Below are 25,615 nucleotides of genomic sequence, written 5' to 3'. Positions count from 1 at the left end.
CAGCTACTTGGGAGGCTGAGGCAGAAGGATCACTTGAGCCCAGGAGTTTGAGGTTGCTGTTAGCTAGGCTGATGTCACGGCACTCACTCTAGCCTGGGCAACAAAGTGAGACTCTGTCTCAAAAACAACAACAACAACAATAACAACAAAAGAGTACAGGGTTGGGCTGGGCCATCTTCAAAGCACAATTTCACTTTAAGATTTACACTGCCACTGGAAAGCAAAAGTAGAGGAAGAAACTGTTGTGCCTAAATGGCAACAGCAGATGGCGCTCAATCACTGAGAAATAACTTGGATTCTGTCACAGCCTTCCTTAAAAGCCTCTGGCGTTATCAACTGCAAAAACCCCTGAACCCCTTAGCTTTCACTGCTCCTGAACACATAGCCAAAGTGGTCAACTCTGCTCTGAAACAGCTCAAGTTTTTCCTTCACCTAGACTCATCCAATCATTTAAGAAACATTTACTGAGCACTTATCATGTGGCAGGCCCTGAGCTGGTGATGAACTCGCTATCTAGTGGTGCCAACACACTTGTGTAGAAATGACTGAGGTGCACCGGAGGGATACACGTGACAGGACTATGCAAAGTGCCTCATGGATGAGGGCATCAGTGGTAGGAGACTGTGTCTGAAGAGAGTTTAAAAGACTAAAGAGGGGCCGGGCACGGTTGCTCACGCCTGTAATCCTAGCACTCTGGGAAGCCGAGGCAGGCAGATTGCTCGAAGTCAGGAGTTTGAAACTAGCCTGAGCAAGAGCGAGACCCCATCTCTACTATAAATACAAAGAAATTAATTGGCCAACTAATATATATAGAAAAAAATCAGCCGGGCATGTGGTGCATGCCTGTAGTCCCAGCTACTCGGGAGGCTGAGGCAGCAGGATTGCTTGAGCCCAGGAGTTTGAGGTTGCTGTGAGCTAGGCTGACGCCATGACACTCACGCTAGCCTGGGCAACAAAGCGAGACTCTGTCTCAAAAAAAAATAAAATAAAATGTCCTGAATAGGCCGGGCATGGTGGCTCACTCATGCCTGTAATCCTAGCACTCTGGGAGGCTGAGGTGGGAGGATCGCTCAAGGTCAGGAGTTCTAAACTAGCCTGAGCAAGAGCGAAACCCTGTCTCTACTAAAAATAGAAAGAAATTAATTGGCCAACTAAAAATATATAGAAAAAATTAGCTGGGCATGGTGGTGCGTGCCTGTAGTCCCAGCTACTCGGGACTGAGGCAGGAGGATTGCTTGAGCCCAGAAGTTTGAGGTTGCTGTGAGCTAGGCTAACGCCACAGCATGGTGACAGAGTGAGACTCTGTCTCAAAAAAAAAAAAAAGTCCTGAATAGAAGTACATTTTTCAAAGTCCCTCCAGTCTTGGCAAAGTAAGGCATTTGGGAAAGCTCTTCATTCACTGAGCGGGCAGTTCAGCTCACCAATGAGAAGGAGTCGCACCCAGATCAGATTCTGTCTCTACAGCTAACAGCCCCCAGACACCTTCTTCAGGAGGAAGTCACGCAACAGGTTGCACTCACCTTTCCATCATGTACTCCAGGTTGGTCAGCCTTGCTTCCCCTGGGGAGACGATGTGGACAGCATAAGAGCTGAGGGAGCGATGGATAAACCCCCGAGAATGCAGGTATCTCAGGGCATCAGAGATCTGGAGCAGTAGGTGCACAATGACCTCCATGTGCAGCATCGGGAACTGGGACCGCTGCAAGCAAGAGATAAAACAACAGGAACAAAAGGGACCAGGCCCCTGACACTGTATTTTCAAAGTCTTTCCATTTGATCCTCACAGGTACCTAGGATCCCCATTTTACAGATGGAGAACCTAAAGCTGGTTGAGGACTGGCCTAAGGTCCCACTGACCTAGGCCCCCTGGCTCCATACCTAGACTCCTTTTCCTCAGCTGAGCTGCTTCATACCACAAATAATGAAGAGAAAGTTCTCAAAGGCTGGTATGTGGATCCAGGGTTGGCCTGGGGAAAACTTCCAGAGGAGGTTCCCCCCATGAGCAGTAGTAAACATGCCCTGTCCTCTCCCTGTCCAAGCCCATGCTGCTGGGAGAACTTGGAAGCTCAAAGGACCCCACAAGATGCAGATAAACAATCCAGCCCAATGAGATAAACTAGAAAGTTCATTCTATGAGGACAGAAATTCACATATATATCAGTGTACCCAGCTGACTAAAGTCATAATGTGTCTCTCCTCTAAAGAAATGCCATTTTAAGGTAATGTCCTCATCCAAGGAAAAAAACAAACAAAAAAAATACTAATAGGAGGTCCTCAGGCAGGAGGAATGGCAAACCATTTGGAGCAAGGGCCCTCCCTGGAAGGTCTTTAGAACAGTCATGGAGAAAAAAAATCAAATCCTCCAGGAGCTCTCTGTAGCCAAAACTCAGCCCAAAGCACACTTCTCAGGGAATCTGTTGGCCATGGAAGATGTTCTCCAACCCCAAAGAAATTTGAAGAGAAAGAGGAACGATATAGGCCTCTATGTAAAGACAGCAGGACAATGCACAAGTGAAAACGTAGAAAAATAAAGCCAGGGGCTGCTGAATTACAGTTAGCTAGAAATGTGTCTGTGTGTTTTCTGGGTCTGTTGCACTCACAGATGTGTGATAAAGAAGCAGGACTGACAAAAATGAAATCATAGTAGTTCCAAGTATGTGCTTATCAGCCTTAAATGGCTCATTATACAGCCTGCATAAAGTGAAAGAATTAAGAGATTTATTGTCCATGCACACATGAATGGGATCTCTACAGCTGGGGTGGGGGAGGGGGAAAGAAGCAGGGGAGGGCAGCTAGGGGAAAAGCCACGAAAACAGCCGTTTACTCGTTCATGGAGGATGCTGAACAGTGTGCCCACAGTGACGCGCTCGTACACGAGGCGGGTTTGCTCCAGGTCCTGAGACAGGCACACAGCCATCAGCTGCAGCAGGTGTGGGTGCCGCAGCTTGCTGCAAAAGAGAAGAAGCTTCAGATGCCACAGGGGAAAGGAGGACATGATGAAAAAATGGGTGTTGCCCTTTCTCTAGGCCCTTTGAACACACTCTAAACAAACATCAATTGTATATAACATTTTTCTAAGAAAACAGGATGGGTTGTGGGCTGTGGGGTGGTCTCTGGTGGTAGAATCTGTGGCCTTTTGCTGATCAGACCCTGGGAGCTTAGAGCCATCAATGACAACAATGATAATGTCGCCAAGAGCTCCTGAGTATGCACTCCGCATACTTCACCTCAGATCCTAACAATCACCTGCAGGAAATGTGTCCTCATAGTCATTAGGAACCAAATGTCAGGAGCTCACCCAAAGACACACACCCCACTCAGTCTCACGTCAGAGTCCATATTGTATCTGCACATTCTTTCAGCTTCCTTGGGTCCCTTCAGGGCAACTTCCCCAAAAGGAAGAATTGGTCTTTCTAGATACCTCCTATAGGAATTGAGTGGCCTTCTCAGGACAGCACTCAATAAGTCTGGATCCACTGCAGGGCCTCAGTGGCCTGGTTGTAAACTTGTGAATTTAGAGCCTGCTCCAGCAAGAACTGAAGGACCCAACCCTGGAGCCCCAGGAGACCTAAGGTCCGGAGACCTGTGAGCATGTCCTCAATGGCAGAGACATGTTTCCTCAGACATCTGGATCTCATACCCAGCCATGCTCTATGAAAACAAGAGAGCCACACGTTGTCCTAATGGGGACAAAACGGGTGGGTCTCAAGGGCTAGCAGGAGGCTGGACCATTCAGGGTTACAGGACAGCTGACACAACTGAGCCCCTCCCCACCACCACCCCCACTGCTCAGGCTATTCATTAATTCATTCCTCTTCCTCTTTCTTGGCAGCCCATGGAAGTCAAGTTGACCTATTCCAACGGTCAGGAAATGCTGAGGCTGCGGGGGGCTCATGCTCCACACCCCAGGGAGAGCCCTGTATAGTCCAGAACCTAGGTCTGCAAAGAGACCTGGAACTGTAAGGGGTCTGGCCCGTGGGCCTCCTTCTCACCTGCTGTGTTCCTGCTCAGCAATTAACAAGTCAGCCAGCCGCAGCCTGCTGCAGTGTGGGTGGGTGGGGAGATTCAGCTCTTTCACTGTGACCCTGCTTCCATTCCACACCAGGCTAGAAGGGCAGGAGAGAGTTTGAACAGAAGGGGGCGAACATCCACTTGAGTGGGCTTTTCCCAGAGAAGTGGTGTCTACATCAGAACCTGTAACACCCACTGGGCACTGTTGGATCCTCCGTCCCACTACCCCCAGGTACTAAAGCACCATGGAAAACTTAGGTGCAGGTGGCAGTAAGTCACTGGGAGTGAATGACTTAATCAGGTTTGTACTTTAGAAAGATAATGGTACCAGCAGTATGGGGAATGGGTATAAAAGGGGTGGTCCAGAGAATGGGAGGCCAGTTAGGAGGCCAGTCCAGGTGAGGGATGGTAATGACTTGGGCAAAGGCAGCAGCAATGGAACAGAGAAAAAGAGACCTGATAACAAATCTGTGGGATAGGCAGGAAAACAAGGAACAAATGTGTAGAGTACACAGGGCGGTGGAAATCTGGCAGAGGCCTTTTAGGAAGGTATATCTTCTAAGCAGGAAAAAGGCATCCAGGTTCAAGGAAGGTGAGAGACCGTGGCCAAGACAACTCCCATGACCCTGCAGGGGCTAGGTCTCTGGGGACTGAGGACACCTCAGGGACTTTTGCCATGACCAAATCCTGTTACTGCCACTTCTGCTGGATTTGGCTGGTAAGAGCTGCTGCTGATACCTACTCCAGTTTCTACAGGGGCCTCAGTATCCTTCTGCCTATATCAGAGGTCACCACCAAGCTGCCTCTAACTCTTTAGAAAACAGAGAAGTTAAAATATTGAAATAATTAATCTTTCAGAGCAGTTCTCCCCCTAGAGGACATTTGGCAATGTCTGTAGACAGCTTGGTTGTCATAACTGCAGGAGTCATATAGCCCTGCTACTGACACCGGTGGGTAGGTGGAGACCAGGAATGCTCCTAAATATCCCACAATGCACAGGACTGCCCCAGCAACAAAGGATCATCTGGCCAAAAATGGCAATAATGTCCAGGTTGAGAAACCACAATTTAGACATATGTTCTTAAGAGTTCCCCGTGTTTGAGCAGAAACCCTCATACAAGGAAGTCACACGCAGCCCACTCTTCCCATGGGACTAAACCAGACCTTCCACTGGCCAGCCCCTGCTTACTTGGTCATGACCATGTGGGGGCCACTGAAGAAGGAGAAGGTAGGCTCATCGTCAGCTTGAATCACTTCCTTTTCTCCAATGACCGGAAGAGATCCTAGATAGGCAAGCTGCGTCCCCCCTGTGAGGTAAAACTGAAACAAAGCACACCCTTTGTGGGGAGAATCTTATCAGCCAGCTAAAATAATGACAGCTGCTACTTACCAACTTGCTGAATACCCCTACACACTGGACATTATTCTTTATATTATCTTTAATCTTCCTAGAAACCTTGCAAGGTTGTATTATTCTTTTTCTTTTACTAATGAAGAAACGGAGTCTCCTAGAAAGAGGTCAGATGCCTGTCTGAAGCACCACAGCTAGGACCAAACCCAGGACTGTGTGAGGCCAAGGCCAACATTCCTTCTCCCCCACTGACCCCCAGGCTGTATCAGCACAAAAGAATGAGGAGTGTGGCCAAGCTGTTATCGAACATTACTCACCCACTCAGTAATGTTTCCAACAGTCTTTCTTTGATGGACAGAACCAAGGACCCAAAAGATACTATTTGCCCTCAAAATATTTATCGGTTTAAAATTTCAATTCCTTAAAAGCATTCCAACCACAGTCATGAGCCTGTAGGAGGGCAAAATCAATAAGGAAGCAGATCCATGGGGCCAGTGTATCTTTCTGCCTCTCTGTTAGAATATGTCTGGGGCCTCTACTGAGAATTAAAGAACCATATTCTCAGGTCCCCAAATCTAGCCTAGGATGATTCAAGGGAACTCTCCAGGGTTTTGACCATTTGTCAGTAAGAGTAGGAACACTAAGAGATACCTTTCCATCAAAAGGGACAGGCTGGGCACGGTGGCTCAGGCCTGTAATCTTAGCACTCTGGGATGCCGAGGCAAGAGGATCGCTCAAGGTCAGGAGTTCTAAACCAATCTGAGCAAGAGCGAGACCCCCGTCTCTATTAAAAACAGAAAGAAGTTAATTGGCCAACTAAAAATATATAGAAAAAAATTAGCTGGGCATGGTGGCGCATGCCTATAGTCCCAGCTACTTGGGAGGCTGGGGCAGAAGGATTCGCTTGAGCCCAGGAGTTTGAGGTTGCTGTGAGCTAGGCTGATGCCACAGCACTCTAGCTGGGCAACAGAGCGAGACTCTGTCTCAAAAAAAAAAAAGGGGGGGGGGACAAAAAAGGGGAAAATATCACTTTGGTGAGGACAAGAAGGGAAGAGTTGGACAAAGGTGGGAGATGGGGCCTGGCAATCCTGCAGTTAGTCCCGCAAATGCTGGCTGTTACTGACAACCTCTTACCTTTCCAAAGCCAAAGCTGTAGATATTTTGGGCAGAAATGACTCCAGCTTTAAGCAGTCGGTTAGGAGAACCATTAGGGTTTCTAGAAATATATAAAAGAGGAAAAAAACCTAAGAATTAGCCACTCATATTCAGAGAAACAATGCTGAACCAAGTTTTCAGAATATATAATTGATTTTGTCTTTGCTACTTGACTTTTTATCACAGAACTAAAGAAGGTGTGATAGGCAGCCTCTGAGAGGGCCCTTCGATTCTCGCCTCCTGCCCTTGTGTAGTCCTCACAGGTCAGACAAGGCTGACCTGTTAACTCAAGAGTATGATGCAGAAATGATGGAGTGTCCCTTCCAAGGGTAGATCCACCAGGGCTTTTGCCCTGATCTCTCTTGGATCATTTGCTCTGGAGGAAGCAATCTGCCATGACATAGGGACACTCAAGCAGCCCCATGAAGAGGCTCAACACCCAGCACTGAGGTGTGGATGAGCCACCCTGAAACCGGATCCTCCACCCCCAGTCAAGCCTTCAGATGACTGCAGCCCTAACTAAGATCTTGACTGTCACTTCATGAGAAACCTTGAGCCAGAACATCCCAGCTAAACCATTCCCTGATTTCTGACTACCAGAAGTTGTGTAAGATAAAAATGTTTATTATTGGCAGGGAACGGTGGCTCACGCCTGTAATCCATTCCTAGCACTCTGGGAGGCCAAAAAGGGAAGATCGCTTGAAGTCAGGAGTTCAAGACAACCCTGAGCAAAAGTTGAGATCCCGTCTCTACTAAAAATAGAAAAAAATTAGCTTGGCGTGGTGGTGCACGCCTATAGTCCCAGCTGCTGTGGAGGCTGAGACAGGAGGATCACTTGAGCCCAGGAGTTTGAGGTCGCAGTGAGCAGTGATGATGGCCACCACACTCTAGCTGGGGCGACAGAGCAAGATAATGTCTCAAAAAAAAAAGTTTATTGTTTGAAGTTGCTAAGTTTGGTGGGGGAGGGGGAGGGTGTGACTCATTATGCAGTAACAGACAACGAATACAGATGGTCAGAGTTGGAAAGAATCACAAAGCACATCTTGTCCGACTTTCTCATTTTACAGACAGGAAAACCAAAGCCCAGGGATGAGAAACCTGATGGCCTGAGGTTAAGAAGAGCAGGGACCAGACGCTGATGCTGCTCATTCCAGCCACTTCTGTTCCCATATACCATACCCAAAGCCACCACCTGCACGCAAAGGCCTGCATTAACTGGAGGTGAGTGGTGATGCCTTGTATTTCTTTGGCTCCCACAGCCTGGCATGGTGCCATGCACGAGGTAGGTGATCAGTTGATGCTTGCTGGATGAGTAGTTTCAGCTCAGATGGAAGGAGAAAACATTCTGCTGCTGCTAGAACCACTTTCCCTTTCTTGGCAAATGAGAAAAAAGCTGAGAGGAACAGTGCATACTCAGCGCCGCCTACATCAGGTCTGAGGCCCCATGTGCTACTATTCCTGAGCAGGTGTAAATGCTTTACTTCTGCTTTTGGACGTATTTTAGCCTCCATCTCTTTAGTAACTCATCAGTGGCAGGCTGTCTCTTCCCTACTTTAAGCTGCTATACTGCTGAAGAGAGAATTCTGAAGTTTAGACTGAGGTAAGGCCGGGCGCGGTGGCTCATGCCTGTAATCCTAGCACTCCGGGAGGCCGAGGCGGGAGGATTGCTCGAGTTCAGGAGTTCGAAACCAGCCTGAGCAAGAGTGAGAACCCATCTCTACTATAAAAATAGAAAGAAATTAATTGGTCAACTAATATATATATATATATATGTATATATATATATATATATATATAAAATTAGTCGGGCATGGTGGCACATGCCTGTAGTCCCAGCTTCTCAGGAGGCTGAGGCAAGAGGGTTGCTTGAGCCCAGGAGATTGAGGTTGCCGTGAGCTAGGCTGACGCCACGGCACTCACTCTAGCCTGGACAACAAAGTGAGACTCTGTCTCAAAAAAAAAAATAAAAAAATAAAAAATAGACTGAGGTAAACTGGACATCTCAATTTATAGCTAATGTCCTAGCATCTTGATAGTGTCCCTTTCACTCTCAAAACAGCCAGTAGATGATACACTATATGGCCACCCTCATTTAAGCACACAGACCATAAGAAAAAATCTCCTTTCCTATATCAAATCATCAGTCTCTTCTAGAAACAAGGTCTATGTACTTAGGACTCAAAGATCTAGGAGATATTCGCTGGGCATGGTGGCTCTCATGTCTGTAGTCACAGCTACTTGGGAAGCTGAGGCAAGAGGATTGCTAGAGGCCAGGAGTTCAAGAGCAGCTGGACCAATAAACACCTCTTCTCTAAATAATTAATAAATAAATAAATAAATAGCTAGGACAGAATGGACTGTTTCCTGCCCAGGGGAAAGGACTTTGAGCTGGAAGTGAGGGTGACAACCCCCAGCAGAAACGGAACAGGAGGTGCCACTGACAAGGCCTCCTGCCTTCTCATCAGAGGCCTCTTAGCAACTTGTATGGCTCTTTAGAAAGTGGGAGTTTAACCACTTCAGTACCAGCGTCAACTATAGTCGTCAGCCACAGATGAACGTGAGCAGCGACTTTAGCCGACAGCCGTGATATGAAGGGGCACGGCCGAGCGTCGACTTTAGTTGACAGCCAAAAGCTTTTGCTTTTATCTCTGCAGCTACAGCGTGTATGTTCAGCTAATAAGTTACTACGAATCTGTGACCTTTTAACAAGTCCTTAGTAGGAATTATCATAGTTATTTTCCTAAAGCTGCCTGTAAAGTAAAACAAGCTTTCAGTGCTTTAAAGCTTTCCTCATCACACAAGAGCAAAACAGATTCGTCGTCAATGCACAGCACAAACTGCGGTGCGGACTATGAGTGCTGACTGTGGGCAAGGTGTCGTGGCCAGTGAGCGCTGTACCGAAGTGGTTAAGTAAAGAAGCCAACTGAGTGTTCTCTAATAATGACCTGTACAACAATTGCAGTTCAGACTGACATTTCTTGCTCTTACCTAAATTTCTCAGTCCACATCTATTTAAGTAAACTTGTCTGGGTCAAGGGGAGAAAAAGCTGACTTCAAGAGCCAGGTGGGTGTGCTGGTATACACCTGTAGTTCTGCTACTCCAGAGGCTGAGGTGGGAGGACCCCTGGAGCCCAGGAGTTTGAGACCAGCCTACAGAATATAATGAGATTTTGTCTCTTAAAAAAAAAAAAAAAGCAGAAACAACCGACTCCAGTCATCTACAACCATCCAACCATCTGTTCTCAGTTCAGTGCTTTTATTTCCTTTCTGTGATCCAGGCTCTGTGTAAACAGACACCTGTGAGGAACCTTATCTGACTAGGCACCACTCACAGATCTGAGATACCACCTCTGATTTCAAGGATTTATGTGGTTTCTTTAGATTAAAAAGGGTGAGGGAGTGCCTTTCTCTCCTGTTTTCCCGTAAGCATTTTATTAACCCCATAGTAAGTATGTTTCTTCTAATTATATAAATACATGCTATGTTTAGATTACTAACTAAATGTTAAAAGCTTATCAACACTGAAACTTGGGTTTTCCTTGCAGGCTGGCCCATGAACTAAGCCCTATCATGCACCACGCAGCTAAGGGTTGGTGGTGATGAACAAGATAGACGCAATCCCTGCCCTCCTGGAGTTCACGTCTTTTGGAAAAATGGAGAGGAATGTATACAAACAAAATGACTGCAAACTATGCCAAGTCCCCCTTAAACTCTGAACAGGTGAACTCCATGCAAGGGTGAGGGGCAGGAGATGAAGTGGGAGAAAGCGGAGGGGCTGGACCAGGCAGGGCCTCCAAGGCCGGATGAGGGATTTGGGAGTTTATCCTGAGAGTCACGGGGAAGGCCCTACAGGGTTTTTAGCGGAGTGTGGCACAACCAGATTTCCATTTTAAAAAGGTCATTCTGGATGCCGAATAACCAAGACTGGCCAAAGTACAGCACAGCAGTCAGGTGTAACTAGTCCTCGGGGGGGATCATGACCCCACCTTGCCTGAGAGGCAGCAGCACCGAAAACCAGGACTCAATGTGCAGGAAGGACAGGAATGAGGGAGCCCGTGCATGTGGTAAGTCCAGCTCCTCTGATTATAGAAAGAGATGCCATCAGAGAAGAGCAAAATGGATTCTCCACATACAAACCCTAAATCAATAAAGCCCAAAGAACTTACAGTAACTCCCTCGTGCCAAGCTCATCCCTGAGCATGAGAAGCCGGGGCCCACCTCCTGTAGCTGTGATGGGATGAGGGAGCTGCCCACCCAGCTGGCAGCAAGTCAGCTTAAAATACACGAGCTTAAAATAGCCGGAGAAACCATAAGTGAAGCATTTGTTGTCTTCTGCAATCTTAGTAATAAAACAGTATGCTTTTCATGGTTCAGGAGATGACCAAAAAAAAGCCAGGAAGCTGCCCTGCTGGGTAAGGGTTTGCTGTGGGGCTCATCAGACCTGAGATGCTCCCCCTCTGCTGACAGAGGATGGCTCCCACTGGAGCCCACAGGCACTCCCCCCAGGCATTCCAGGAGGAATGAGGGGAGGGAGATGGCCACAGGTACATCTCTGGCCATCCTTATCAGTGGCCACATCTTCTCTTTCCTAGTGCACCCCTCTGGGTAAGCCAAATGCTGGAGGGAACCAATGTGGAGGAAACAGAGTCAGCCTGTCCTACAGGGCTCTGGTGAGGAAGGCTGGGACGACACAGAACAGCCCACTGCTTGAAGCAATACTCACCCCTGCATGAGGCCCCCAAACCAGGGTGGGCTGCAGATGAGCCGCTGCGGGGAGTCTATCTTCTTCAGCAGGTCATAAGAAAAGCCCTGGATGATGGCCTGCATGTGCGAGGCGCAGCGCTGCATGAACTCGACCATCTGCAACACACCGCAGAGACATTCAGTGCCGGCCACACCACCCTTCAATGGGAATGGAGGCATGGGTGTGAAGACAAGTGGTCAGAGGAGCTGGGAGCCCCAGCAAAGAAACCTCTGGAAAGGGAAGGGCCCAGGTAACTTTCTAAAGGTATGGAATGTTTTCAGGAGAGGATTTGGTGACAATTTCCTCCAACTCCCTCCTTCAATAGATGAGGAAACTGAGGATGAGAGGAGTAAAGTTACTGGTCCAAGGCTCCATGGCTAATGAACAGGAGAACCAGAGCTAGTAAAAGAAACTGTGCACATGGGGGAGCTTGGTGCCGTGCATGCCCTTTGTGTTTTACATTTGCTGTGTTATTTAGCCCTCATTAAAACACATCACACTGGCCGGGCGCGGTGGCTCACGCCTATAATCCTAGCACTCTGGGAGGCCGAGGCAGGCGGATTGCTCGAGGTCAGGAGTTCAAAACCAGCCTGAGCAAGAGCGAGACCCCGTCTCTACTATAAATAGAAAGAAATTAATTGGCCAACTAATATATATATATATAGAATAAATTAGCTGGGCATGGTGGCACATGCCTGTAGTCCCAGCTACTTGGGAGGCTGAGGCAGGAGGATTGCTTGAGCCCAGGAATTTGAGGTTGCTGTGAGCTAGGCTGACACCACGGCACTCACTCTAGCCTGGGCAACAAAGTGAAGCTCTGTCTCAAAAAAAAACAAAAAAACAAAAAAAATCCCACATCACACTCACTAGTCTGTGACCTCAGACTATGACTTCAGTCTGTGACCAACTTACTTAATATCAATGGGCCTCAGTTTCCTCACCTATAAAATGGAGACAATGATATTACTTATCTGAGAGGTTGTTGCGAAGATTAAGTGGGTTAATACATAGAAAACATTTGGAGCAATGTCTGATTTCTGGTAAGTACTAAACAGGTCAGACAAAACTACAACTGTTCTCCCTCCCCATAGAACGGATGACTAGAAAGGTTCACTAGAACCTTGCTTAAGGTCTTTCAGCTAGTTAACTTGCCTCAACCCAGGCCTGTGAGTCCAGAGGCAATGCTTAAGGACATTGTGTGTTCTGTGCTGCTCCATGGGATCCTGACTCTCAGCCCAGTGCTCTTTTACTGGGTGTGGCTGCAGAGCGGGGGCCGCCCTTACCGGGGTGCTACGCTCCTTTCCTGCTGTCAAGGCCCAGGTCTGCGGGTTTCGACCCTTCTGATCATGGAGTCGCAGGTCACCTCCGGCATCCAGCAGTTTGCTGAGAATCCACTGATTGCCTGAAAATGCTGCTGCATGGACAGGGGTGCTCCCATCAAAGCAGCGGCTGGGGAGGGGGACGGGTACAGTGAATGCCCACGGCAACATGCTTTCCCTCCACGGAGGATTCAGTGTGTAACACAAGGCAGCCATTCTACAAAGGCAACCTTTAACGAAGAGGATTATAATAATTATATCTGTGAGGCCCCATTCTGTGCCAATGAGAGCTTTACACACATCCCTTTTTTCCATCCTTTCTCCAGCCTTTCAAGGCAGCATCGTTTCCGAATTTACAGATGAGAAAACAAAAGAGCAAAGCTATGGTTCATTCCCACATGTGGGTCTGTTCCCAAGTCCAGCTTTCTCTAACCACCACCCCTACTATTGACTGCCCTGAAACAATCCCTTCATGCCTGCTGTGTCCTGGGATCATGCTGCACAAGCACAGCCTAACAAGGGACCATCTCTCTCATGTGAGAATGTCTCTGTCCCCCCTCCAAATCCTGTGCAGAGGTCCACAAAACCTTTGCATCAGCAATCCAGGCAAGGATCTACATCTCAGAAAAATTTCACCTAAGCCAATAAACTCTCCAAGGCAGGAAGAAATGGCCTTCTATGTCCAGGATACAGTGAGGATGTGATACATAGCCTTGGTTTCCTAACTTGGCTGCATATCAGAATCACCTGGGGAGCATTCTCCCTTTAATTGAAAAAAAACGCAAAGAGGAGGAGGAAGAGAAAAGAGAATGAGAAGAAGAGGAGGAGGAGGAAAGAAAATAAAAGAGGATGAGGCCAGGCATGGTGGCTCACGCCTGTAATCCTAGTTCTCTGGGAGGCCGATGTGGGCGGATTGCTCAAGGTCTGGAGTTCGAAACCAGCCTGAGCAAGAGCAAGACCCCGTCTCTACTATAAATAGAAAGAAATTAATGGGCCAACTAAAAATATATAGGAAAAAAATTAGCCAGGCATGGTGCCGCATGCCTGTAGTCTCAGCTACTTGGGAGGCTGAGGCAGAAGGATCGCTTCAGTCCAGGAGTTTGAGGTTGCTGTGAGCTAGACTGACACCACGGCACTCTAGCCCGGGCAACAGAGTGAGACTCTGTCTCAAAAAAAAAAGTTTCTTAACTACAGACACCCAGTTCTCTTGCCCAGGTGCAACTACTATTTCAAGTTTTTGTATCCTTCCAGAAATTTACAATGTATAAACAAGTATAAATAGGAACATGCGGCCAAGCGAAGTGGCTCACGCCTATAATCCTAGCACTCTGGGAGGCCGAGGCAGGCGGACTGCTCGAGGTCAGGAGTTCGAAACCAGCCTGAGCAAGAGCGAGACCCTGTCTCTACTATAAATAGAAAGAAATTAATTGACCAACTAACGTATATAGAAAAAATTAGCCAGGCATGGTACGCATGCCTGTAGTCCCAGCTACTCGGGAGGCTGAGGCAGGAGGATTGCCTGAGCCCAGGAGTTTGAGGTTGCTGTGAGCTAGGCTGACACCACGGCACCCACTCAAGCCTGGGCAACAAAGCGAGACTCTGTCTCAAAAAAATATATATAAAAATATGCTATATAAACTGTTCTGCATCTAAATTTTCTCATTTAACAATATATCTTGAGAAATTTCCATGAGAAAATATAAGTCACCCCAATTCTTTTTTTTTCTTATCTTTTTTTTTTTTGCAAACATGGATTGTAACTCAATTCTTTTTAATAGCTGCACAGTATTCCAATGAATGGATGTTCTATAATTTAGTTAATGAGCCATGGGGATATCTGTCAAAAATACATATTCTCACACTACACCTAGACGGACTGAATCAGAATCTGCAAGCACAGGGCCCAGCAATGTATATTTTTTATAGGTTTCCCAGGTGATGCTAATGAGACTGGCCTGCACTCAGGCATCTGGGAACCAGCAGCTCTCACTGTCGGCTCTCTCCCATGCCGAGTCAGACAGGAAGTCCAGCACTGCATTGTGAAACCATAATATCCTCCCTGCTGCAAAAACAACCTTGTATAATGTCTTACAGTCTTCCAACCATTCCTCCAACAAATAGTAAGCAAGTTGGGTTGGGGGAGAAAAGATTATTCTTCATTTCTTATAAATACTAAGGAAGAAAGGAATAATGGTTTATTTATACCCAGCTAAACCTTGCTAGAGAATCCAGGACCAAATGGTATGAAAATGTGTACTATAATTTCTTCTTCTCACTGGTGTTAGGAAAAAAAAAGTACTGTTATTAATTTATCATAGAGGTTGAAAACTGGAGTCTCAGATTGACTTGGCCAACCCAGTGTTCTAAAAATACTGAAATAATGGACAATATTTAACATCTGGGAGATTTCATATTGAAAATTGGGATTTCCAACTCCTGGAAATTTTTAAGATTTGGCCTTCCTGACTCCCTTTTCTGCCCAACAGCATTAGATGTCCAAACCTATACCCAGCGACCCCTACTTGGGCCATCAGGCATTTGACTTTGTGACCCTGAGAGGCCCAGGCCATCATAGCATTTCCATTATGTGTTTAGGAATAAAGCCTCCTCCCAGAAATTTCCCTTCTCCTTCATCAGAAGATATTATTAAAGCCACATGAAAATGCTCCTAATCACAAAATACAAAGCCATGGAGGTTGCTGTCCTCCCCTTATGTTTTTCTTTTTCTACCTCCTTCCAGACATCATGGCCACTTCTAAAAGGGGAACTTCTTTAAATTCTGAGTTCCTGAAGGGCTAGGGTGCCTGGCACCATGGGCTGGACTCTTGGTCTCAGTTCTATCATTAACACAATGTGTTATATATATTACGGGCTAGTCACTTAAACTTTCTGGGCCTCAGTTCCCTAATTTGAAAAATTAAAGCTTTGAATGATTTGATCTTTAAAGAACTCAGCTCTAAACCTAAACAAAACAGTTGTAAATGCAAATGATCTGGAAAATGTTGCATTTTGCTGAGGAACTGCAGGGGGTCCCAACATGGCCTGCCTACAAAGTTGCTATCTACAAGTACCAGATGAGCTAGGTCTTCTTTTCTAAGCTTTGAATTAAATAATAGAGACAACTGAGCATGAGTCTAGGAAAAAAAATTTTTTTAATCCCACTCAAAATATATCTATAGTCTAGAAAAATTCTGCACAGAAACACAATAAGATATTGTGTTAAGTTACGTCCAGGTTACAGAATTCTCATACTGATTGGCTTTGTTTTTTATACTTTTCCAAGCTCCCAAGTTTTCTTCCACTAAGCAATCTAATATAACCAACTCCTACACACATAAAACCGCAAAACCTTCCAACATCAATACTTTCAACTTGGACTTAAAGTACATTAAACAGGGCCTCCTTAGGTACAATGTGAAAGACTATGAATGTTCATATTCTGGTATTTCTATAAAAATCAGCTGGAATCACGTAAGTGCTCAAAACTCCAGTTTCTAAATTTGTTCAATGGGAACTGTAAAAACACTTGCTGTTGGCCAGGTTCGGTGGCTCACACCTGTAATCCTAGAACTCTGGGAGGCCGAGGCAGGAGGATTGCTTGAACTCAGGAGTTTGAGACCAGCCTGAGCAAGAGTGAGACCCCGTCTCTACTATAAATAGAAAGAAATTAGCCAAACAACTAAAAATAGAAAAAAAAATTAGCCGGGCATGGTGGCACCTGCCTGTAGTCTCAGCTACTTGGGAGGCTAAGGCAAGAGGATTACTTGAGCCCAGGAGTTTGAGGTTGCTGTGAGCTAGGCTGATGCCAGCGCACTCTAGCTAGCCTGGGCAACACAGTGAGACTCTGTCTCAAAAAAAACAAAACAATACAGGCCGGGCACGGTGGCTCACGCCTGTAATCCTAGCACTCTGGGAGGCCAAGCTGGGCGGATTGCTTGAGGTCAGGAGTTCAAAACTAGCCTTAGCAAGACCCTGTCTCTACTAAAAATAGAAAGAAATTAATTGACCAACTAAAATATATATATACAAAAAATTAGCCGGGCATGGTGGCGCATGCCTGCAGTCCCAGCTACTCCGGAGGCTGAGGCAGTAGGATCACTTGAGCCCAGGAGATTGAGGTTGCTGTGAGCTAGGCTGATGCCACAGCACTCACTCTAGCCTGGGCAACAAAGTGAGACTCTGCCTCAAAAAACAAAACAAAAAAAACCCAAAAAAAACCAACCAAACAAAAAAAAACCACCTGCTGTTCCCTCCCTGTCAAGGTGTTATATAAAGATCAAGTGAGCAAGTACCTGGGGAGACACTGGGAAAAGCCAAAGTGCTTCACAAAGAAAAGAGATGTTCACACATTGCTAAGGCATTACATTGTGTTGCTGTTCCATTAAAATTCGGACCAAGTATTAAACTTCTTTCATTTACTTATTTTATTCCCCTGATAATTACACAGTAATCGGATTCTTTTAAACAACTATAAAGACAGGCAAAAGTCACCCTGACAAAATGATGTCAAGTATATTAACTGGTGAATAATTTGGTTGTGGCCAGGAGAGGGGACTCACGTCTATAATCCTAGCACTTTGAGAGACCAAGACAGATTCCCCGGAAGGATCACTTCAAGCCTGAGCAGCACACTGAAACCTCGTCTCTACCAAAATTAGAAAAATCAGCTGGGCACGTGGTGGTGCAAGCCTGTATTCCCAGCTACTAGGGAGGCTGAGGTGGGAGGATCACTCCAGCCCAGGAGTTTGAGATTACAGTGAACTATGATGACACCACTGTCCTCCTGCCTGGGCAACAGAGCAAGACCCTGTCTCAAAAAAAAAAAAACAAAGAGAGAGAGAATTTGATTGAGAGGATGTTAAACTGCCTAAACAAGTGAGGTACATGATAGAAATTATAACCTGGGGTGAAAACTGTGCTTTTAATGAATAATTAACTAATTAATGAGTAATCTCACTTAATTATTTCATAGGGCCCAGTATAACTGCTTGGGAAAATTTTATTAGCAGTTAAAATTATTTTTCAACATATGTACAGGCCAGGCGCCATGGCTCACACATGTAATCCTAGCACTCTGGGAGACCGAGGTGGGAGGATCGCTCAAGGTCAGGAGTTCAAAACCAGCCTGAGCAAGAGCGAGACCCCCAAAATAGAAAGAAGTTAGCTGGACAACTAAAAATATATAGAAAAAATTAGCCAGGCATGGTGGTTCATGCCTATAGTCCCAGCTACTCAGGAGGCTGAGGCAGAAGGATTGCTTGAGCCCAGGAGTTGGAGGTTGCTATGAGCTAGGCTGACACCATGGTACTCTAGCCAGGGCAACAGAGTAAGACTCAGTCTCAAAAAACAAACAAACATATGTTCACTGATACAAATTAGCAAAGGTTCTTTTTTTAAAATATTTCGTCAAATTAGTTTCCATATGCCCCAACTCATCTCAAGAATACAATCCTTATTTTCTAGATGTCAATGTTACCATACTTACTGATTTGGGTCTGATCCATAATCCACCAGAACATCTACTAATTTTGTAAGCCCTAATAATGCCGCAACAAAAAGTGCCGTCTGGCCCAGGGAGTTAACTGCATCAACATAAATTCCTGCAAAGTAAATAGCAAAATCAATGCCAATATCAGGAATTTTACTGAGATGTAACAAAGGAAAAATTTTAAATTTCTTTATACTATATTTTCATATACTACTGCTAACTTTTTTAAAACACAAAAAAAGAAAACCTTCACCAGTCACACACAAACACACATATATATATGAAAGGCCAAAGACCAACTGGAAGGAAACCCCAGAGTTTATTCACCAAAAATATTATTTACTTGCCAGGTGTGGTGGCTCATGCCTGTAAAAATGAATGCTAGCACTCTGGGAGGCTGAGGTGGGTGGATTGTTTTGAGCTCAGGATTTCGAGACCAGCCTGAGCAAGAGCGAGACCCGTCTCTACTAAAAATAGAAAGAAATTAGCTGGACAACTAAAAATATATAGAAAATATTAGCCAGGCATGGTGGCGCATGCCTGTAGTCCCAGCTACTCGGGAAGCTGAGGCAGAAGGATCGCTTGAGCCCAGAAGTCTACAGAAATTTGCATCGAAGCATTTCACCACACTCTGGTAAAATAAAACGAATTAAAACGCTTCTCAGGTGGAAATGTGTAAGGAAGGGGTCAATGATACTTGGTGTGTCGACAGACCTCACGTAAAATACAACACAAGACAATCATACAGAATGGGCCAGGCACGGGGCCTCAAACCTTTCATCCTACCACTGTTAGAAATAGACCAGTACACCAGCTTGAGTAAAGAGAAGCCCAGTCTCTATAAAAATCAGAAAAATTTTCAGGGCACATTAGCAGAATCTATAACCAAACTGCCAAAGAAACTTTAAGGCAAGAAAATCACTTGGTTATAGAGGTTCAAGACACCACAACAAAACTCTGCACTCCCTATAGCCATAAAAACAAGGCAAAGAGCAATAATAATTGTAAAAAAAAAAAAAGGTTAGAAACAAAAGAGAAACCAAACCAGACCAAGAAAAGACACAGCGAAGAATAAACTCCACCAGAAAAAATTCAGACTTACTACTACTTTTATACCATTGAAAAAAAGAAAACCACTCAGACTGCGTCCTCTCCCTCTCACTCCCCCATAAAGAGAGAAAAGAACGATCATCAATGGCAAATGGCAGTTGCAGCGAAGCAACACCAAGAGCCGGCTTCACGCTCAGGAGAGAACACTGCGCCTCCTCCTCGTGGTTTTCGGTACTCTACACGTTCAGAGAAACTTCTCTAGTAACGGACTATAGAAATGATCCCTGAAAGTATAGTCTTAACCACCTTCTGCGCGCCTGTCCGAACTGGACGAAACTCATACACATTTAACTGATGGTGACTTTTACTTATGACACCATTTCTCTCAAGAGCTATTGGCATATGTTTTTCTAAAAAATATCTTTCCACTATCAGAGTTCGACAAGGCAATCTGAGTATCCTTGAGTTTTCGAAGACATTTCAGACTGTCACCTTAATTAACATACAATGCTAAACAGCCAATGACTCGCCAGTTATTTCTAACACCGCGTGACTTCCTCTGCCGGTCATGTTTGCTGGCGTCATGCTGACGACAACAAAGCGCGCTGGGGCGCCAGAAACTGTCACATACTCGCCTCAGTTTGGACCCGACCGGTGGTCGAAGCAAGGAGGCTTTTCGCGAGAGGAAAAAGAAAAACTGGATGGGGTCGGGCGCGGTGGCTCCCGCCTATAATCCTAGCAACTCTGGAAAGCCAAGGCGGGAGGATCACTTGAGCTCAGGAGTTCCAGACCAGCCTGAGCAAGAGCGAGACCTCGGAGACCTTGTCTCTACTAAAAATAGAAAAAATTAACCTGGCGTAGTGGCACTCGCCTGTAGTCCCAGCTACTGAGGAGGCTGAGGCAGGAGGATCCCTTGAGCTCAGGAGTCTGAGGTTGCTGTGAGCTATGGTGACACCACGGCACTCGCTCTAGCCTGGGCAACAAAACAAGACTCTGTCTCAAAAAAAAAAAAAAAAAAGGGCCCCTTCACGGGGGTCATGATGAGCAGCAAGATGGTGTCTGCCAGCAGGGTCGTCCAGGTAGTCAAGCCACACACTCCATTAATAAGATTTCCTGACAGAAGAGACAATCCTAAACCCAATGTATCAGAAGCTTTGAGATCAGCAGGGTTACCATCTCACTGTTCTGCAATTTCCCAGCATTCTAAGGGAAGTAAATCACCAGATTTGCTGATGTATCAGGGTCCACCAGATACTGCAGAAATAATAAAAACATTGCCTCAGAAATAAAGAAGGAAACTTGTGTCTGAAGAAGAAATTGAATTTATCCAACGTAGAGGTCCAGAGTAATCACTGTGGCTGCTGTTTGTCATCAGACAGAAGAATTACTTTACAATAAATGACTTCTAAAATGAAAAATGAGAAATTGTATATTAAGCTACTTTAATAAATATTCTGTAAAAAAATGAGATATAGAAAATTTAGATGGACACTTGTATCTCCTAATTTATGTATCTTGGTCAACTTCTCCACAAGCTTACCTAATTAATTGTTTATACTTATACTTTATACTTATTAAAGTATACATTTTTAAATGTTAGCCTATTTACTCTTGATCATCAAATATTACCAGTGTTGAACTATTAAAAGCACACAAGGTCTAGTAAAGCTTCCCATAAGTTCACTTTTCTTGCTGTTTCTGTTTAGACATGGAAGGAATTTATCAGGCAGAATTGCTGTTTTAGGGACATCATTTTCCTGGCATTGGATAAGGATCAGTAAAATAATGACTCCATTACTTGTTCTTAATTCTCTAACATTTTTTCATTCACAAGTTTACTGGAGTATATCCTACTCTAAATGATAAAAATATAGCCAAGGTAAAACAGGTGCCTAAGTATTAAGACTGAGGAGGCCAGGCACAGTGGTTAACGCCTATAATCCTAGCACTTTGGGAGGCTGAGGCGCATGGATCACTTGAGGCCAGAAGTTTGACACCAGCCTGAGAAACATAGCAAGACTCCATCTCTACAAAAGTTAAAAAAATTAGATGGTCATGGTGGTGTGCCTGTAGTCCCAGCTATCTGGGAGGGTGAGGCAGGAGGATCACTTGAGCCCAATAGTTAAAGGTTGCAGTGAGCTATGATTAAGTCATGCATTCTAGTCTAGGCAAAAGAGCAAGTCTCTGTCTCAAAAAAAAAAAAAAAAAAAGACTGAGGAAATAACACAAAAGATTATTTGTAACCTATATTCAAAACAAAGAGTATAAAGTGGAAAATAAGCAATCAAAATGAACATAGCAGAGGATTCTTGAAAGGCATTTGTCAGGAAAAAATGAGTACAGCATAGGCATAAATGTTTCACTAGAAATTGTAATTTATTATGTTTTGGGGATAAAGTTTGTTCTTTGGTTTATTTTATTGTTTTGATTGTGATTATGTATGGAAATTCTGATAACCATTAACTTTCTCAAACTTAATGTTGAAAAGCCTCATAAATCAAACTAAATATTTACCTTATTAAGCAACTTCTGAATCTTTAATAGGGCTTTCCTGTGCCAAGCATATGTATATTGTGAAAGTAAAGCCTCACAAAGCTAAATAAATTCTCTTTCCTTACCTTTAAAAAAAAAAAAAAGGGAAAGTGGATGGTAAAAGTGACAATCCAAAGCCAAAGACCATCAGATTTACATAGCACGTGCTATTTTTAAATTTTATCTTGTGATCAAAATTCCAGACATAAATATTCTGTTGGATTATTTTTCTCAGGTCAAAGACTTTTTATTCTATGACATGGATTGTGTATAAACAATCAGGACAATGTATTATTCCCTGCTTTAAGCTTCAGCAGCTTCCTGTCTCTTGGGTTAAAGATAAAATTTAGTTACATATTTACAAGGTCTGACTCATACCCACCTCTGAAGCCTTTTACACCATATTCCCCCTTACTCCAGCTACACTGGCTTTCTTAAGACTCATACTCACCATGCTCCTTGCTGCCACATAGCCTTTACACAAGCTGCTCTCCATGATAGGAATTCTACCCCCCAACCTCTAACCCCAACTTAACTTCAATTTATCATTCAGACATCTGTCCAAATTTCACCGTCTCAGGGAACACTTCCTTAACATCCTTGAACAGATCAAATACCTCTTCTGTGTGATTATTCAGTTAATGCCTGCCACCTGCATAAGACTAAGTTTCACAAGGGCAGAGACTGTGAATGGCTTTGTGTACCCACTATATCCCAAGCACCTAATATTGAATGAATGAATCCAAGTAAAAGTGTCCAGTGTCCAGAACTGGGCTAGATAGGGGTCATTAACATTATTATTGGCCACTTTTCAGCCATGGGAGGAAATAAGTCCTGAAAGATACTACCCAAACAGCAAAAGGGTAAAGATGGAAACCTGAGGCCCACTACCATTTTAAGACACAAGCTGAAGAAAAAACTCCAAAAGTAGGCAGAAATTAGAAGAAAACCTGAATGAAATAGGTCATGGTGACAAGACAGGTAAGAATTTCAAAAAGAAGGATCAGTCATCACCATCAAAGCCAAAGACATCTAGTTAAGAAGGAACAGTGGGGCCAGGCACGGTGGCTCACGCCTGTAATCCTAGCACTCTGGGAGGCCGAGGCGGGAGGATTGCTCGAGGTCAGGAGTTCAAAACCAGCCTGAGCAAGAGCGAGACCCCATCTCTACTATATAAATAGAAAGAAACTAATTGGCCAACTAATATATATAGAAAAAATTAGCCGGGCATGGTGGCGCATGCCTGTAGCCCCAGCTACTCAGGAGGCTGAGGCAGGAGGATTGCCTGAGCCCAGGAGTTTGAGGTTGCTGTGAGCTAGGCTGATGCCACGGCACTCACTCTAGCCTGGGCAACAAAACAAGACTCTGTCTCAAAAAAAAAAAAAGAAGGAACAGTGTTCTTGGTGATAGCAGTGCTAGTGGGGTTCACATTTCTCACTGCTCAGGCTTTGCTGTGTTACAAATATTTATGGCATGTCTATATCTCCTACCAGACTGTCTACCCTACCCTACGGGGTAGGAACTACCAAATGTATCTCCCTATCTTCAGTGCCTGGTATACTTATATGCCCAACACAAGCAAGCCTAATAGAAAGAGCAGCAAAGAATAGCGAGAAGACAATTCTCCATGGATCTCTCCTGTTTATGCATGTTATAGGAGCAAAGCATTAACTATTCTTTCTTCTAAACCACCTTTTTTTTTTTTTTGAGATAGAGTCTCCTTCTCTTGGCCAGGCTGGAGTGCTGTGGCATAATCATGGCTCACTGCATACTCCTGGGCTCAAGTGATCCTCCTGCCTCAGCCTTCTGAGAAGCTAGAACTACTACTATATGTGTGCAACCATTCCTGGATAATTTTTAAATTTGTTTTTGTAGAGATGGGGGTCTCACTATGTTGTCCAGGCTAGTCTGCAACTGCTGTGCTCAAGAAATCCTCCTGCTTTGGTCTCCCAAAGTGCTGGGATTACAGGCATAAGCCACTGCACCTGGCCTTAGACCACTTTTTTAAGATGTTTGTGTTTAGAACTCAGTATCTACGTTCAGAGCAAAGTAAATACATGCTTTCACTGTTTGGTATAATAAAGATAATGTCTCTCACTGGAGCAAAAGGCATACTGTCCATTATAACGGTTCCTCTACTGTAACGCAACCCAATATACAATATACAATACTATCTGGATCTCTTTGCATGGCTCTGTGAGAATTGGGGCTGGAGGAACCAGCAACAAAAATGCTGATATTCTGGCTATTGTTGCTGCTTATAAGTAATAAAGTATCATTCCTCTCTGACCCAGAAATCTCATCATAAGCCTACAGCAGTATAACTTGTCAAATCTCTCAGACTATTTATAGGTGTTTTTTTTGTTTTTTTTCTGAGACAGAGTCTCACTGTGTTGCCCAGGCTAGAATGCCGTGGCATCAGCCTAGCTCACAGCAACCTCAAACTCCTGGGCTCAAGCAATCTTTCTATCTTAGCCTTCTGAGTAGCTGGGACTACAGGCATGCGCCACCATGTCTGATTAATTTTTTCAATATATTTTTAGCTGTCCAATTAATTTATTTCTATTTTTAGTAGAGACAGGTCTCGCTCTTGCTCAAGCTGGTTTCAAACTCCTGACCTTGAGCAATCCACCTGCCTCAGCCTCCCAGAGTGCTAGGATTACAGGTATGAGCCACCACACCTGGCCTATTTATAGTTCTTGACAGGAAGGGATTACAGGTAAGAGAAGCAGGCTGATTAATCCCAGGAACTCAGGAGGCAAAAAATTAAATGAACTAGAGCCTCCAAAGGCTTCTCTAGGGACTAGGAAGCTCTTAAGAGGCACTCAGCAACACTTCTTGAGGGGATACAGGTGGCTGGAAATAAATGGTTCAAAGCCACCATCCCTACAACTTACACAAACAAGTTGGAGATTTCCTGGTAGAAAAATAACACTTATTTAATCAACAAATATTTATTTTAGGCTAGCATTGTACCCATGTTGTGGTTGATATGAGGTAACTAAAAATAGTTCGCTAACAAGTGACCAAAGGCAGCTATGATATGGTACAAAGAAGACTGACCAAAAAGGGCAAAAGACTTGGATTCAAGTATCAAAGTCCCTCTCTCTTTTTGTTTTTTGGAGACAGAGTCTCACTCTCTTGCCTGGGCTAGAGTGCCGTGGTGTCAGCCTAGCTCACAGCAACCTCAAACTCCTGGACTCAAGCAATCCTTCTGTCTCAGCCTCCTGAGTAGCTGGGACTACAGGCATGTGCCACCATGCCCAGCTAATTTTTTCTATATATATTTTTAGTTGGCCAATTAATTTCTTTCTATTTTTAGTAGAGACAGGGTCTCGCTCTTGGTCAGGCTGGTCTCGAACTCCTGAGCTCAAGCAATCCTCTCATCTTGGCCTCCCAGAATGCTAGGATTACAGGCTTGAGCCACTACGCCCAGCCTCAAATATCAAAGTCTTAATGACCACCATCATTAGCTGGGAACCTCCAGACGGGCCAGCCACCTAACCTCTGGTCCTCCCCAGAGGCGAAATATGACATTAACATTAATATGCACCAAGCACCATTCTGTCAACTCACTTAATCTTTTTTTTTTTTTTTGAGACAGAGTCTCATTTTGTTGCCCAGGCTAGAGTGAGTGCCTTGGCGTCAGCCTAGCTCACAGCAACCTCAAACTCCTGAGCTAAAGCAATCCTGCTGCCTCAGCCTTCCGAGTAGCTGGGACTACAGGCATGTGCCACCATGCCCGGCTAATTTTTTCTATATATATATATTAGTTGGCCAATTAATTTCTTTCTATTTATAGTAGAGAGGGGGTCTCACTATTGCTCAGGCTGGTTTCCAACTCCTGACCTGGAGCAATCCGCCCACCTCAGCCTCCCAGAGTCCTAGGATTATAGCCGTGAGCCACCGCATCAGGCCAACTCACTTAATCTTCACAAAAACTCTACAATAGGAGGAAAGAACTA

General features: G+C 44.8%; 1 protein-coding gene, 1 non-coding gene and 1 pseudogene across 2 annotated transcripts in view; 1 reads left to right on the top strand and 2 right to left on the bottom strand.

The window, feature by feature from the left end:
• TEX14 (testis expressed 14, intercellular bridge forming factor) overlaps positions 1 to 25,615 on the bottom strand; it is a 132,578-nt gene that overhangs the window by 49,619 nt on the left and 57,344 nt on the right. Inside the window, exons 3-10 of the mRNA XM_075994432.1 lie at positions 18,066 to 18,180; positions 12,545 to 12,710; positions 11,241 to 11,377; positions 6,497 to 6,578; positions 5,201 to 5,331; positions 3,993 to 4,106; positions 2,825 to 2,948; positions 1,521 to 1,699 (exon numbers count right to left, since the gene is read on the bottom strand). Of these exons, the coding sequence (XP_075850547.1) occupies positions 1,521 to 1,699; positions 2,825 to 2,948; positions 3,993 to 4,106; positions 5,201 to 5,331; positions 6,497 to 6,578; positions 11,241 to 11,377; positions 12,545 to 12,710; positions 18,066 to 18,180 (1,048 nt within the window). The remainder of the gene's footprint in view (positions 1 to 1,520; positions 1,700 to 2,824; positions 2,949 to 3,992; positions 4,107 to 5,200; positions 5,332 to 6,496; positions 6,579 to 11,240; positions 11,378 to 12,544; positions 12,711 to 18,065; positions 18,181 to 25,615) is intronic.
• On the bottom strand, positions 19,201 to 19,418 carry LOC142862215 (small nucleolar RNA U3). The gene has a single exon (XR_012913299.1). It is a non-coding gene; the product is annotated as a small nucleolar RNA U3 (small nucleolar RNA).
• Positions 19,722 to 20,543, top strand: LOC109729524 (alpha-ketoglutarate dehydrogenase component 4 pseudogene; annotated as a pseudogene).

This window comes from Microcebus murinus, chromosome 18 (assembly GCF_040939455.1).
Source record: "Microcebus murinus isolate Inina chromosome 18, M.murinus_Inina_mat1.0, whole genome shotgun sequence".
In the NCBI taxonomy this organism is placed as follows: Eukaryota; Metazoa; Chordata; class Mammalia; order Primates; family Cheirogaleidae; genus Microcebus; species Microcebus murinus.
Note: the sequence above shows the minus strand (reverse complement) of the source record. Positions and strands in the feature narration are given on the sequence as shown.